Source organism: Fonsecaea erecta (genome assembly GCF_001651985.1).
Source record: "Fonsecaea erecta strain CBS 125763 chromosome Unknown Scaff12, whole genome shotgun sequence".
Lineage (NCBI taxonomy): Eukaryota > Fungi > Ascomycota > Eurotiomycetes > Chaetothyriales > Herpotrichiellaceae > Fonsecaea > Fonsecaea erecta.
This window is the reverse complement of record NW_017387255.1, coordinates 551,872-565,342: the sequence shown is the minus strand read 5'-3', so window position 1 is coordinate 565,342 and position 13,471 is coordinate 551,872. Positions and strand designations below refer to the sequence as shown.

The 13,471-nt window shown below is 55.8% G+C and overlaps 6 protein-coding genes across 6 annotated transcripts; 2 read left to right on the top strand and 4 right to left on the bottom strand.

Moving 5' to 3' along the window:
- Positions 1–289: 289 nt before the first annotated feature.
- AYL99_10770 (hypothetical protein) lies at positions 290–1,321 on the top strand (the record flags this gene model as incomplete). The annotated part of the gene is made up of 2 exons (XM_018842276.1): positions 290–965; positions 1,293–1,321. 2 exons carry the CDS (start codon positions 290–292, stop codon positions 1,319–1,321), a joined length of 705 nt encoding a protein of 234 aa, XP_018688437.1.
- Positions 1,322–2,292: 971 nt separating this feature from the next.
- AYL99_10769 (hypothetical protein) lies at positions 2,293–4,521 on the bottom strand (the record flags this gene model as incomplete). Its single annotated transcript, XM_018842275.1, has 1 exon — positions 2,293–4,521. One exon carries the CDS (start codon positions 4,519–4,521, stop codon positions 2,293–2,295), a length of 2,229 nt encoding a protein of 742 aa, XP_018688436.1.
- A 1,324-nt stretch (positions 4,522–5,845) lies between these two features.
- Positions 5,846–7,193, bottom strand: AYL99_10768 (hypothetical protein; the record flags this gene model as incomplete). The annotated part of the gene is made up of 8 exons (XM_018842274.1): positions 5,846–5,902; positions 5,963–6,096; positions 6,147–6,274; positions 6,327–6,615; positions 6,665–6,816; positions 6,878–6,943; positions 6,997–7,045; positions 7,103–7,193. 8 exons carry the CDS (start codon positions 7,191–7,193, stop codon positions 5,846–5,848), a joined length of 966 nt encoding a protein of 321 aa, XP_018688435.1.
- Positions 7,194–8,217: 1,024 nt separating this feature from the next.
- Positions 8,218–9,012, top strand: AYL99_10767 (hypothetical protein; the record flags this gene model as incomplete). Its single annotated transcript, XM_018842273.1, has 1 exon — positions 8,218–9,012. One exon carries the CDS (start codon positions 8,218–8,220, stop codon positions 9,010–9,012), a length of 795 nt encoding a protein of 264 aa, XP_018688434.1.
- Positions 9,013–9,294: 282 nt separating this feature from the next.
- AYL99_10766 (hypothetical protein) lies at positions 9,295–10,319 on the bottom strand (the record flags this gene model as incomplete). Its single annotated transcript, XM_018842272.1, has 4 exons — positions 9,295–9,657; positions 9,782–9,934; positions 10,105–10,118; positions 10,232–10,319. The coding sequence occupies 4 exons, from the start codon at positions 10,317–10,319 to the stop codon at positions 9,295–9,297; spliced, it is 618 nt and encodes a 205-aa protein (XP_018688433.1).
- Positions 10,320–11,277: 958 nt separating this feature from the next.
- On the bottom strand, positions 11,278–13,411 carry AYL99_10765 (hypothetical protein; the record flags this gene model as incomplete). Its single annotated transcript, XM_018842271.1, has 2 exons — positions 11,278–12,932; positions 12,997–13,411. The coding sequence occupies 2 exons, from the start codon at positions 13,409–13,411 to the stop codon at positions 11,278–11,280; spliced, it is 2,070 nt and encodes a 689-aa protein (XP_018688432.1).
- Positions 13,412–13,471: the final 60 nt, after the last annotated feature.

The window sequence follows — 13,471 nt, the reverse complement described above, 5'->3', positions numbered from 1 at the left end:
TTTGCCTCGACGGTTTCACTTCTGCTGTTCCCCCCTTTCACGCCCTCACGCACAGGTCTATCTATCTATATATTGTCTACCTTGGCCATGAATAGCAAGAGAGTTGCTCAAGCAGCACACACACACACACACACACACACACCCACCTCTTCTTACAACTACACCTTTCACTATCACATCTCCAACACCAATCTCTACATCATCCTTGCCCTTCGCTGCCAACTACTAATACTCCTCCTCTTCCTCTTCCTCGCCCACCACAACTCCTCTCCAACGATACCCAACAAAAATGCTCTCACAACTCTGGTCCCGCATCAACCAGGACAACATCCCGTGCCACTACCGCGCCGACCCTGCCTGGCGGTGCGAGACATGGCTGTACCACTGCTGCCGGCACTACACGAACCCGAACTGCTGGCACTACTGGTACCCGGACATGTTTGGCGCCTGGGACGACTGCGAGTTCGTCACGCCTGAGGCATACTACTTCTTCGTTACGAATGGCCCCGACCGCGTCATGCTGCCGCTTCCCCCGGCCTCGCCTCCTTCTTCTCCCGGTCGCTCGGTGCGGCTCGCGTGCTGGCGCGCTCTCACGGGCATAGGCCGGTCGGCGGTCAGGACGGCCCGTGTGTACTACTTGGGACGGGAGGTGGTCGAGCGACGGGAACGAGAAGCCAAGACTTGTGCACGGCGGCGCCAGATTTCGGAGGACGAGGAACTGGTCAAGCGGATGGTGGAGCTGGGATTCTTGGGCTTGGGACTGTGGCGTCGCCGGTTGGAGGATGAAGACGAAGAATATGAGGGAGAATACGAGGATGGAACGGGAATTAGCGAGGACGACGACGACCAGGACGACGAGAGTGACAATGTCGATGTTGGTCAAGTATTTCTGAACGAGAGAAAAAGTGTCATGTCTTCGGTGATGGAGGTGATGGCCAGGGACGATGCAGAACAAAACTCCGAACGTACGTCTCAATTGGGAAAGAGGAAACGCGCGGAATGCATGAATCTGTGGAGGGAAGAGAGAGAGAGAGAGAGATTGTAGGGCTCAAGGAACGCGACTGCTCAACGTATTCAACAGAGAGACATCGGGACCAGAAAGTGTATAATAAATCTGGATTGGATAGGGATGGCTCCTCCTCGTCGAAGGGAAAAGAAAAAAGTCTATGGCTCTGACGTGAATAACTAAGCGAGATCGGATAGACAGACATTTCGGACTCCTCAGGAGCCTGGGTATAGCCGTCCCATACGGATGGATGGCTGGATGTCTGGCTAACTACTGACGTGTAAAGACTTTGTCGAAGAAATTTTGACACTGTAGGAGGAAATATTATGGGAAAAACAAAGGCCTTCCATCAATCCTTCGACCCTTCCTTGGGTAACTATGGAACCAAGAGAATATAAAAACTAGAAATAAATCTAGATAGATACATAGAAGATTCGTGTCGTGTCGTGCCGTGCCGTGCCCGTTCCATGGTTCCATGCGGTGGGTGGGTTGCCTTGTGTAGAGGTTATAAATCCTAATACATCCGTAAACAGATCTATCTGCTCAATGGATGGATGGATGTAAATACGTGTAATGGGCGAGTTAGAGTGTGGATGAGAGAGAGTGAATGAAAAAAAGAAGCCAACTGTCGACTAGACTGAACCGAACGGACACTGTACATAACCGTCACTTCCACCGATCGTGGTTGCTTCTCGTCGTCGTCGTCGTCGTCGAAGAATGATGAATGATGACGACGATGGATGTTGGCGCCGCCCCGTCCGATTCGATCCTGTCTGTCTGTCTGAGCCAGCCCATAGATATGAGATACCCGTTCGTCGGGTTTGAATCATTCTTCCCTTCCTTGCTCGGAAACCTCTCCTTCCCCAATCCATCCATCCATAGGAACAAACGAAAGGAAAAAAAAAGGCTCAAGCCCAGGCAGTCGTGTTCGGGTTCTGGCTCTGGTTCTGCAACCTTTGGCATGTCCGCCTCCCGTCCTGATCTCTTCGACCCTGGCCCTTCGCCCGCCTGCTATAAACGCCCCCGTTCCTCAAAGTCTGGCAGTCTCGATGTTGGTTCCTTTCGTGTTGTTTCGAATAGGTAGGTAGGTCGACAGGCGATCGTTCTGCCTGTAGAGTACTTTCTGGAGTCCGGCAATCTTCGTGATTGTTCTGTTCTTGTGGTCTTCTTTGGAAAAATTGTCCTCCGGCCACATATTTGTGGTGTCATCATATAGACAGCCATAGTGGTAACAGACGGTGTAGTGAGTGGTGACAGACGACGTCCTCCCATCATCATCATCATCATCATCCCCAGAGTTCCTCCTGGGGCGGTACCAGGTCCGGGCCCTGGTACATCTTCTGCTCCCCCTTCGCGGGCTCGCTTTTCAGCTTGTGGTACTCGCGCTCCTTCTCCTTCTTGATCAGGTGGACGATGTTCATGGCCGCCGAACCGGAAGAGGCCTGTGGCTCGGACGCTGCCGCCGCCATCTCGGCCTCGACGTCCCGCGCGATCAGCTTGTAGTCCTGGACGACGTCCCCGTAGAAGCCGCGGCTGGCGCTGCCCGTCACCGCGGCGCCGTTCCAGCCCTTGCGCGACTCGAAGTACATCTCGTCCGTCTCGGTCTCGATGTCGGTCGCCTCGTCCGGCGTCAGCGGGTCTTCTGCGGCTGGAGACATCGACTCCGTCGCGCTGTCTGGGTCGGTTCGATCACGGTCCCAGTCCCTGTCTCTGTCTCTGTCCTTGTCCCTCCCCTTGTCCGCCGCAGATCCGATGACCGGCGTGGCGCGCCGCGAGGTGATGTCTTCTCGGGGGCTGGCATGGCGCGCAAAGATGTCGTCGTCGCGAGGGCTGGCATGGCGCGAGATGACGTCCGTTCGAGGGCTGGTGTGCCGCACGATGGGGTCGACGGACACGGCCCGCTGAGACAAGTCGGTCGAGACGCGACGCCGCGTGTATGGCTCGCGAGAGATGGCTCGACGGCGGAAGCCCGGTGGGGATGCGTCGCGGCGGACAGACGAGTCTCGGGAGTGTGCTCGCCGGGTGCTGCTGGGGCCGGGAGACTCGGCGCGAGGGCGGACCGGTCGATCGTCGGAGAAGACGCGGGCAGAGGAGCCCTCGGGTGAGGTGGCAGGCCCGCGAACGCCCAGTCCACGAGACAGCGCTCGGCGGGTTTTGGGCTCTGGGGAATCCGCACGCCGGACCGCGGGCTCGCGGGACAGAGCGCGACGGCTGACAGCCGGAGGAGACTCCGCGCGTGATCGAGACGCATCTCGAGAGATAGAGCGGCCGGGAAGGGGGTCACACGACGCGTTGCGGCGACCAGTCGACGCGTGGGAGAAAGAGTGGCCGCTCGCGCCTCGCAGGGGCGAATCTGCTCGTCGGCGGACGGGTTCCCTCGACAGCGCCCTCTGTCGTAGCGGTTCCACCGAGCCAGCACGCCGCTCAGCAGGTTCTCGCGAAGCAGACCGTCGCCCGCCACTGTTCTCTGTGGCTCCCCGGGACGACGCTCGCATGTAAGCCACTTCGCCGATGCCGGGGCCTCGTGAGGACGGCCGGGACGGGATCTTGGCGGTGCTGCGAGAGTCTGGTCTCTCGACCCCCGTGTCAGGGCCCTCATCCGCACCGGGTGTGTGAGAGGACGGTGCAATTGGCGGTGTCGTGCCGGTGGAGTGGGTTTCCAACCGGCCCACCAACTCCGCCATGTCGACCTGCCCATCACCGCCAAGAGGAAGAAGGGCAGACTCGATGTGCCGGGCGATGGGGGTGTTGTCCATCGGGGTGGCGTTGTTGCTCTCCGAGAGCCCGTTGTACTTCTCGGCCACGGGGCTCAGGATGGAGACGGCCGACGCCGGCTGGCTCTTGTTGGGCGGCACCGAGGTCTGAATCTGTGGCAGCCGCGTGGGGCCAGGGTGTTTCTCGGGGAAGACGGCCCGCGTGAAGAACGTGCTGACGTCGTCGTAGACCGGTGACTGAGTGTGGACGATGGGCGAGTCTGCCCGGAAGGTGTCGCTGGCTGGTCTGGATTCCGCCACGATGACTTGGTCAATGTTGCTGATGATCGTCGGGCGGGTAGGTCGTGATTCCGCTGTGACCACCTTCTCCGACGTTGCCGGAGCCGCCTGGGCTTGTGGTTGTTGTTGCTGTTGTTGGTAGTGTTGGCTGCTCGCCGAGGATGATCTTCGATGGGACTTCCGGCTCCATGGTAAGGGGATGGTGATGGTGATTGCACTCCGATCCTTCTGGATGAGCGGCGGCGTGCCCTGTCGAAGGGCCTCGACGCTGACCTTGTCGATCTCGTCCTTGAAGCTCAGGTCGGGGGAATTGTTGACGAGGGTCTTCTGCGAGTCCGGGCTGCCGTGGGCCTGGTAGGTGACGTTGTTCAGGTCGTCATCGAGGTAATGCTGGATCCATCCGCTGTTGGGAGCCGTGATAGCCACGTCGCCCCATCGAGCGTGGAGTTGCTTCGCCGACTCTGACCGAGACCGGGACGGTCGGCGCCGGGATGAGATCAATCCCTCGAGCACCCCAGCCATGTCGATTGATCGTAACAACAGAAAGAATGTGAGAGGGTCGAGAGGGTCGATGTTCGACTGTGACCTTGGGGCGGTGCAGGAGCAAACGCCTGTATCAAAAGGAAAGCCGCTGAGCCGAATGCACTGGGTATCGTTGGCCCTGGAACCGTCTTTGTCTGATACTGTTGCAATGGACGGCCGCACCAGGCGCCTATCCCGAAAAATATGAAACCCACACACAAGAGAAAACGACAACAGGACAAACCCTTCTCCTCTTTTGGGGATTATCCCTTCGAGATTATGACACCTGATGAAACTCAAAGTAGCTCGTGGGTGAGGAAAGAGGGAGAGAGAATGTGTGTGTTACAAGAGGGACACCGGGCAGTAGAAATAAGGGCAGGGCAACGACCAAGTCCCTCGTACTCACGGGTGGTTATTTTTGCATTTTGGGTGAATGGTGCTTGTCCCAAAAAGGAGCGGCTGCAGGCTTTGATGCGTGTGTGTGTGTGGTACAACAACAACCATAACCACAACAATAATAGAAAGGAGAGGCTCTAGACCTGGGACTTGACTTTTCCTCTTGTCGCCTGATGCGTTCGTCGTCAAGCCCATCCGAACGCCCCTCGAGGTTAGCGAAACCAGATACAGGCGTGCCAAATGCAAGGGACCCGCCAGTCCAGTGTTCCCTGTTCCCCAGGCGAAGAAGGACGTCACGGGTAGCTGGCCGCCATTGGGGTCGTTGGCTCTGCGAGCGTTACGAAGCGAACGAGGATTGGACGACGGGAAAAGATGAGACAGATCGGACGCAGGGGGGTTGTGGGCGAATAGACCACGTCGACAGCGTCTAAGCGCCCAGATGTGGAGGTTAGTGGCAAGATAGTGGAGATGATATTGCCCTGTACAGGTGTGGGCTCGGCGCTTCTATTGGTGGATGGCTATTTATATTCAGCCCAATCACAGTGTTCAATCGCTCGCCCCACCAGCAGCAGAGGATCCACAGCCTTGCGAGCTGCTAACCAACCTGCGAGCAACTCACACTCTTGTTCCCTACGGCTCATCCAGAACAAAGCCTTTGTATGAACGGTGGTCAAGGCGGAAAGACCGTTATCCGGCCCGGACACCCTTTGGCGCCGAATGACACCATCAGAGCTGCACGTCACCCGCTGAACTATCCCCAATACGGGTCACATATAATGGTGAGAGGGTTGGAAGAGGCCGACATTATACTTTTTTGCAACAAACGAGGATGTCACTTTCGCTTTTGATTGGAGCTATGGCACACCTCGGTGTGTAGATGGTATAAATCCTCGGGTGATCCTTCAGCTCGCCCAGCTCGCATGGTTGCTCAATTTGTCGCCGACGCTGACCATTGAGTTTTCGTTTTCTGCTTGTCAGGATCGAGCTGGAAAACAGTGACATCAGACTTTCTCTTCGAGATTCTTGGAAACGGCATATGACTTACACGAGAGCGATGGTCGCTTCCACTGGCTGAGCTCTGGAGCTGCTCCAACAACGTGCCCTCAGGATAGTCGTCGTAATCGATATCCACATATCCACGAGGCGCCCAAATTCGGGGAAGGATTGCGAATGCTCGACCTAGACCGGTCTGTCAGTACTCTATTCCGAGGAGCTTTCCGGTTGATTACCATTGATGGTGGCATCGGACACGATTCTCAACGCGCACTGGCCAGCGTCTTCGACCTTGGCAAACTCGGTGTTCGACTTCTTCAGATGCTCGATGGCGGCCTTGCTCAAAATCTTGGTTTCGACAAACCTGGATCGGCCCAGTCAGTATGGATGCAACTCGACCACACAGAGTTACATACCAAGGACCAATATATGCCACGCGAATGTTGTGTTGGTACTCCGTCCGGCGAAGGGACCTCATCATCCCGCGAAGGCCAAATTTCGACGCAATGTATTGGACAGCCCCCGGTAAGTCGAGATAGCCTGCCAGACTGCCTTGCAGGATGAGCACTTGATCAAGGGGAGCACCCTTATTCGCGGCATTCTGTCGGCGAAAGTAATGCAGTGCCAACTTGACCGTGTACATGACTCCGTTGAGATTCACATTGAGGATGTTCAGTTTTGGCTCCTCAGGTTCCTCGGCTTCGACTGGACAAGTGGTCAGCTGGTATTTGACCCATTCACCATTTTTACCCACTATTGTTGAAGAAGACCGAATCAGCTCCGCTGATGCCAGCATTTGCAAAGACATAGTCCACTCTGCCGGAGGGCGAAGACGAAAGTGCCGTCTTGAAGACGGCCAGCTGATCAGCCCAGACGGTGACATTGCACTTGACGAATTTGACCGCACTGTGGACGGTTGGTCAATCGGATTATCGACAGAACGAGAGGGGTGGCTTTGTGTGCTGACCTGCCCAATTCTTTCTCCAGCCTCGCGCCTTCTTCTTCGTCGAGATCGGCAATCACGACAAAAGCACTGCATTTCCATCAAACTCACGCCCCTTGGAGTGGTAAAGGACTCGGTCATACCCGGCGCCCGTCAAAGCACGAACATATGCTTCACCGATGCCGTTGGCTCCTAAGCAAGCACATGAGCAAAATTCTCAGTGTAGAGTCTCTGTCACCTCAAGCATACCGCCAGTAATGATGGCAGTCTTGCCCTTGACACTGCTCGCGTCAATATCGACGTCACAGTTGACTGCTCCGGTATTTGTGTATGGCTGCATGGCGACAGGGCTGGCCGTGCGGTTCAAGGTTCAAGTGATAAAGTATGTCTGAGGATCTAGAAACGTGGGGAGCAACGTCGAAGCCACTACAATCAACAGGATTAGGATCAACGGAAGGATTGCAAATGTTCCGACCCGGCCTCTCAGATCTATATATCTCTTTTTCTACCGCGAAAGACTGTGGTCAGCTTACCAAAGGGAGCGTATATTAACCTCGGTAGATGTCCGTCAATGAAGCAACAAGCTTTGCTCGAGGCCGTCGAGTCGAACAGCCAGACTTGCTGCGACACTTGAGTACATGGTGTTTAGGGCCGGTCTACATAGCGGGGAAGGCACCACATGTTCACAGCCCCCAGTGGGTCGGCTATGAGTGTCGTGATCGAATTGTGTGGTGGTTCCTTTAGTCATAGCCCTGGCTCACGCCCGAAACAAGAAAGTTGCCGCGGACCATTGGGGTGGGAGGCATTCTTGGGTCTGCCCCCAGCGCGTGCAAAGGGGCAATAACTCTGTCTGGCAACTGCTGCGACCATCGTGGCGGAAAGAGACAAGTGGTCCAGTCCGGCTCGAGCTCTTATAGTAGATGGTGTGCTGGATTGTGCTGTGAGGTGCTGCGCCCTTAGGGGAGATGTGGGGAACACAAGAGCTGCTCACATGGCCGCGTATAGGACTATCTGCTTTTGGACGCGACTTGCTGACACGAAGAAGCAGACCCATGTCAATGTGGCTCATAAGAAGTACCTCGTACAGTAAGTAGGTGTTGAAGGAGAAGAACAGCAAAGAAGCCACAGCTGGACGGAAGATGGAATCTCCGCAGCCGAATCTCCAACTTCGCACACATACACACACACGGTATCATACACATACACATCTTCCCCGAACCACTATTATGTATTACTGTTACTCCGTATGCCAAACAAACCACCACCACATGGACAATTGAACTCAACCATTGCTGTTTGTCATCAACTACCTTGACCCGAACGACCTTACCCACCTCTCCTAGAAATCGAGGGCGAAAAAAACAATGCCCTTCCTGTCCTCCAAGCTCCTCCTGCGCACCTACTCCCTGGCCCTCCTCTCCTGCGCCTACTACCTCCTGACCGCGCCCACCCAACTCCTGTCGTCAAGCCCGATATGGCTGCTGGGGGAGAGCATGAGCGTGCGGCCTGCGGGCTACGCGCCGGAAATGATGTCCCGTCACGGAGCAGCGGGCGGCGGCGGCAGCAGCAGCAGCAGCACGAATTTGAAAAGGGGCCTGATGGCGGGATCGGGGCTGGCACAGGCACAGGGAGAAGGACCGGCTGAGAGGGAACTCTTCGCGCTGTTGGGGTTGGTGGTGTTGGTGTACGCCGCCACGCAGTTCTTCTTCGCTGGGGATTTGTCCATGATCAAGGGGACGCGGCCAACCGCTGCTGCTGCTGCATCGTCGTCGTCCTCGAGCAGCGCCGCCCGCCACGGTTTCTCCTCCGCCGCAAAGTCGTCCTCGCGCTACGCCGAAGAGCTGCACACCCTGCTGACCGCCCAGTCCCGCTGGCTCACACTCTCGGCATTACACGTCCTGGCTTCGTCCACTCTGGTGTTTTGGATCTACATGTTCCACTCCCACTCTTCCCCCGAGCCGCAGTCTTCCACAGGTTCTGCTGAAAGCGGGACGTCGCTGCTGTCGGGACTGAATCTGTTGGCGAACCGGGTGGTCTTTACGGTCGGGCTGGCGGATATGCTGTTCTGGGGATACTTGTGGACGGTTCTGAAGGACGAAGGACGGGATGTTGCCAAGTTTGTGGCCATGCGCAGGGAGGCTGAAGACGACGATGAATGAGACACCGTCGAGAGATGAGAGGTGTAATGAATGAGGGCACGAAAACATAGATTAAGCCTGTACAGCCCCCGAGAGACAAAGAACAAGTTTCTCTCCCACCTGCGTGGTGGTCATGCTAATGAAATGCTTGTAGATTCTCCTGTATCAATTATGGTAGATAAAAAGCAGATTACCTTTCGCATCTGGCCGCATTATATCGTGGGAATATTTCCATCCATCTTTTGATTCCACCCTCTTTCTCCAGCCAGCATGCGCCACTCACATCACATTCGGGATCCTCACCTACAACACGGCCGCCAGACCCAACATGCCAGCCCCGACAGCACCAAGCCCGATCGCCAACTGATTGCCGGCACCCGTGGGGCTCGCCGACGCCGACGTCGACGAGGCAACTTGGCTAACACTGCCTGTTGCGGACGAGAGGGACGCACTGGCGCTGGAGGCAGCGGACTTGGCGGACTCAGAAGCGCTGCTGAGCGCGGAGGAAATGCTGGCGCTGGCACTGGAGGCGGCGACCGAGGCGGAGGAGGCCACGCTGGAGTTGATGGTGGTGGTGGTCGATCCGCTACCGGAGCCAGAGCCAGATCCAGCAGCCGACGAGGTTGCGCTGCTGCTCGAGGTCGACGTGCAGGTTGCCGACGCGGGCTGTAGAGAAACGGGAGAATTCAGTCAGACACATTACCAGCATGGATGGGCAGCGGGCCTCGTATGTGAAAGACAACCGAGTGTATAATTGGAAAGGAAAGGAAAGGAAATGCAATAAACGTACCAAAAGCGAAGAAGCACCGACGGGGTCACAAATGCTGTGCGCGTAGTCTAGGGCAGCCGTTTGATCTGCGGGATCACAGGCCTTGAAGACGCAGCAGGCGATGCCATCGAGGAAAGAACTGGTGTTACAAATGCCTATTTGTTCGACGGACGGCTTGTGTGAGCCACTGAGTCTTTACTTTTCACTTTTTTTTCTCTCTTCCTTCTCCTTCTCCTTGTCCGTTGCAGCGTCGACGACGTGACCAGTCCGTCAGAAGGGGGGGAGCAGAGGGGGAACTAACATGTTGGATTGCCGTTGCAGCTGGCGGGGAGGAGACTGCTTACGCAGCTGGTGGCACCTGCAGATCCAATGGTCAGTCAACAAACAAGCATTCAACACGGTGCGCTCTTTGCACGGCCGGATGGGTGTGCCCTTCGCGCATCATTGTTTCTCGGGAAGAGACACACGTACAGCTGGGGAGAGTCGGGGCCTGCTGTGCAGAGACGATACCCACCAGCAGGGTGGAGGCGGTCAGGATGCTGCAGAGCTGACGAAGCATGGTGTAGCTTTCCCCGCGGTGGCAAATAACTGGGGTTGAAGGAAGCTGTTGATAAGGTAATAGATGAGACAGCAACAGGAAGCGGGCAGATCAGAGATCAGATGATGATAACGAATGGCGGACGGATCTGAAAGGATGGGAAGAAACAGAAGGGAATGAACGGGAGAAGAGAGAAATAGTCATAGAAATATGCCAGTCGCACGGACGCATGGCTCTTCTCTACCCGGTACTGCAGTAATACATAATATTAATGGTATTGCCCTGCTTTCTCTAGTCTCGGATCGATCTGGACCAGGGTTTGGGGTCGGGGGAAAATGGCCTGGCGAACGTGCGCAACTGTCTGTCTCCAAAAAGGGAAGTGTTCGAAGAATCTCTATCAGTTAATTCTGGTCTATCGCGCCTCTTCCATCATCACCGTCGTTACATATGTCACCCTGGAGGCTTGGATTGGAAAGGGAGATCCAGAACACGGGGTTTCCAGGCCTTTGCCATTGGTGCAATATAGATCGATCGAGTAACGGCCGGGGTAGGGGATGGAGGAGCATCACGTATGTACCACGATAGAATACCAAGCCCTCCTCATATCACTATTACTTCGTTACATTTCAAACATTATGACCACCGTCTCGATACACTCATTCCACACACACACACACATGCACACACATAGCTTGACCTGTACAGCCTTTCGCCTTCGCACACTGTCTGTGCAATTCGGAACGGAACAAAGCAAATCAATCCCTAGGTACATCCTCCCCATAAATACCGACACCATCAATCGTCCAATGTACCCATCCACGTTCTTATCCCGTATCGTGCTTGCTCTCCGGAAATTCCATCACATCAGGACATATATACATCGCTCTTCTTCGAGACATCGCTGTGCTTTTTCCCCCTTCCCCCAATCCCTGTAACTCCACCATCCACAAACCACACATCCGCCCCTCTCCTGAGGTCTTCAGATGATATTAATCGTATAAGTATAGTCACTTGCAAACCAATACCCGTTCATGTGGTCCAGCCTCTCCACGTAATTGTTCATCTCCGCCTCGCCTTTCATGACGCTGCGGAACCGGTCCCAGTTGGCCTGGTCATAACGACTCACGTCAAAGGCTCCAATCCTCCGGAACTCGCCCTTTTTCATCGTCGCGCAGAGGAGCAATCCCTCCACCCGATCCACCACGTCGATGACCGGTAAGAGGTAGATCTCGAGCATCTCACAGAGCATTCCACTGCCAGCGTCGGAGAGTTTCGGCAGCCGATCGTCGAATGCCGCTTTCTCAAGTTCAACCTGGGCTTTGGTACATTGGATCACGCAGGGCGTCGCGCCCCAGTAGTCACGCGTTCGTTTCAATAGCCCTCTCGCCATGAATCCGCGCACCTTCATTCTGCCGCCGGTCACGAAGCCGAAGTTGTCGCCGGGCGGGTTGTATTTCATGTCAAGCTCAATGATCTCAATACAAGTCTCTCGCGCCGAAGATGCCGGTTCGGGGTATCTGACTTCGCCGTCGATCGACGCCCAGGTCCACGTTGGGGCTCTATATTTCGTCGGCCGCCTCCCGCCCTCGACTCGCCAGAGGAGCGCATGTGGTAGCTGCGGCTTCCATAGGCCGACGAGGTAGTCGTCGGCGTGTAATCGGTTCTTTGCCATGTACTGTTTCGCGAGCCCTTCGATGGCCAAGAGCTTGTCGCTCGAGTACGTCAATTTCTTGGGGGAATACATCTTCACCAGCTGATGCCAATTCCCATGCCGCTGGTGATGGACCTTCTTGCTGAAGAACTCCACACTCTCCCGAGACGAAGGCGGGCCCATTGTGGCGGGAAGACCCTTCGGAAACACTTCTGAACAACACATCTGTTGGCATTCCCAAAAGAGTTCATTGCGAGTAAAGTGCAATGTTCGTTTCGCGAGGCAGCGTTCTTGAAAAGCCCACGCTCGCTTGTTCAGAGGGGACGAGTCGACCAGGTCGTGCCATAACGTGGAGCGTAGTATTTTGTACATCCCTTCGTCGATGCCCAGACCAAAGGGGACGGAGACGATGCAGGGCTGCAGTGCTGAAACATTGCGACTGTAGATCAATCCGCTCGCATCGTCCCTCGAGGATGTGGCGGCGATGTTGAGTGTCGCTTCTGAATAGACACGGTGCATCTGTGACACCTCCGCCAACACGTCTGTTTCGCTATCGTGTCGGATACACAGCGCATCGATCCAAAGGTATCGGAAGCCCAGGCGGTCTGTCACGAGAGCGGCTTCGGCGAATGTCTTTGGTAGGTTCGCCACACTGACACCCTGCCTTAACGCGGCGAGCGTCCCTTTGTGCAAACGGATCGTCTTGGATTTACCCCAGCAATGGCTGAGCGTGACGTACTCGCTCAAAGGATCCACGAACATGCCGTCCACAAGTTTCACCCCGCGAGCGCCCTTAGGACCTCGGATCGAAACGTCCAGCAGATGTGTCGGTTTCCACGTCGTGTCGGCGGCAGAAGTCACGGAACATTTCATGTGGTTGAAGGTACAGTCTTGAATCCACTGTTTGGCGAGATCGAGACTTTCTACCGACGCTGTGCTCACAGACCGCGGGTCGATGGTTCGCACTCCGGGTTCAACGGCAACTGAGACAACAGCAAGTTAGCATCCTTTATCGAGGGTTCCTAAGGACGAATATCGAGCACCTACATCTTGGATGCATCAGAATCAATTCGACCACCAAGCCCGCCGCATCGTCCCAATTCAATGACATGCTCGCCTTCGAGCCGCTACTGCTCGGAGTCGGTCCCCGGTTCTCCTTGTCCGCCTCCGACTTGGTAGGCTTCACGTATCGGAATTTGAGCCTTGCTTGGTCCCTGGCAATGGGCGATATCCAGGCGAACCCAACGGAGTCGACTGCCAGCCCACTATTCCGGAAGTTTTTATAGGCGTCAGGGTCGATGGACATGAACACGGTCAAACACAGATGACAGTTGCTAGCCCGGGATGCGAGTTCTTCCAAGCCATGATGCGGGATCTCGCCTGTTTCCTCCGATTTCTGCGTGTCTGGCCCAAAGATGGACTGGCACGCGGTGCAGAGCGTGCTGGGCGTCAATTCTGACATTGTTGCAACGTTGCGGTGCGATGATTGTGGTGCCGTTTCCCGCTTCTACCCCCCGGCATC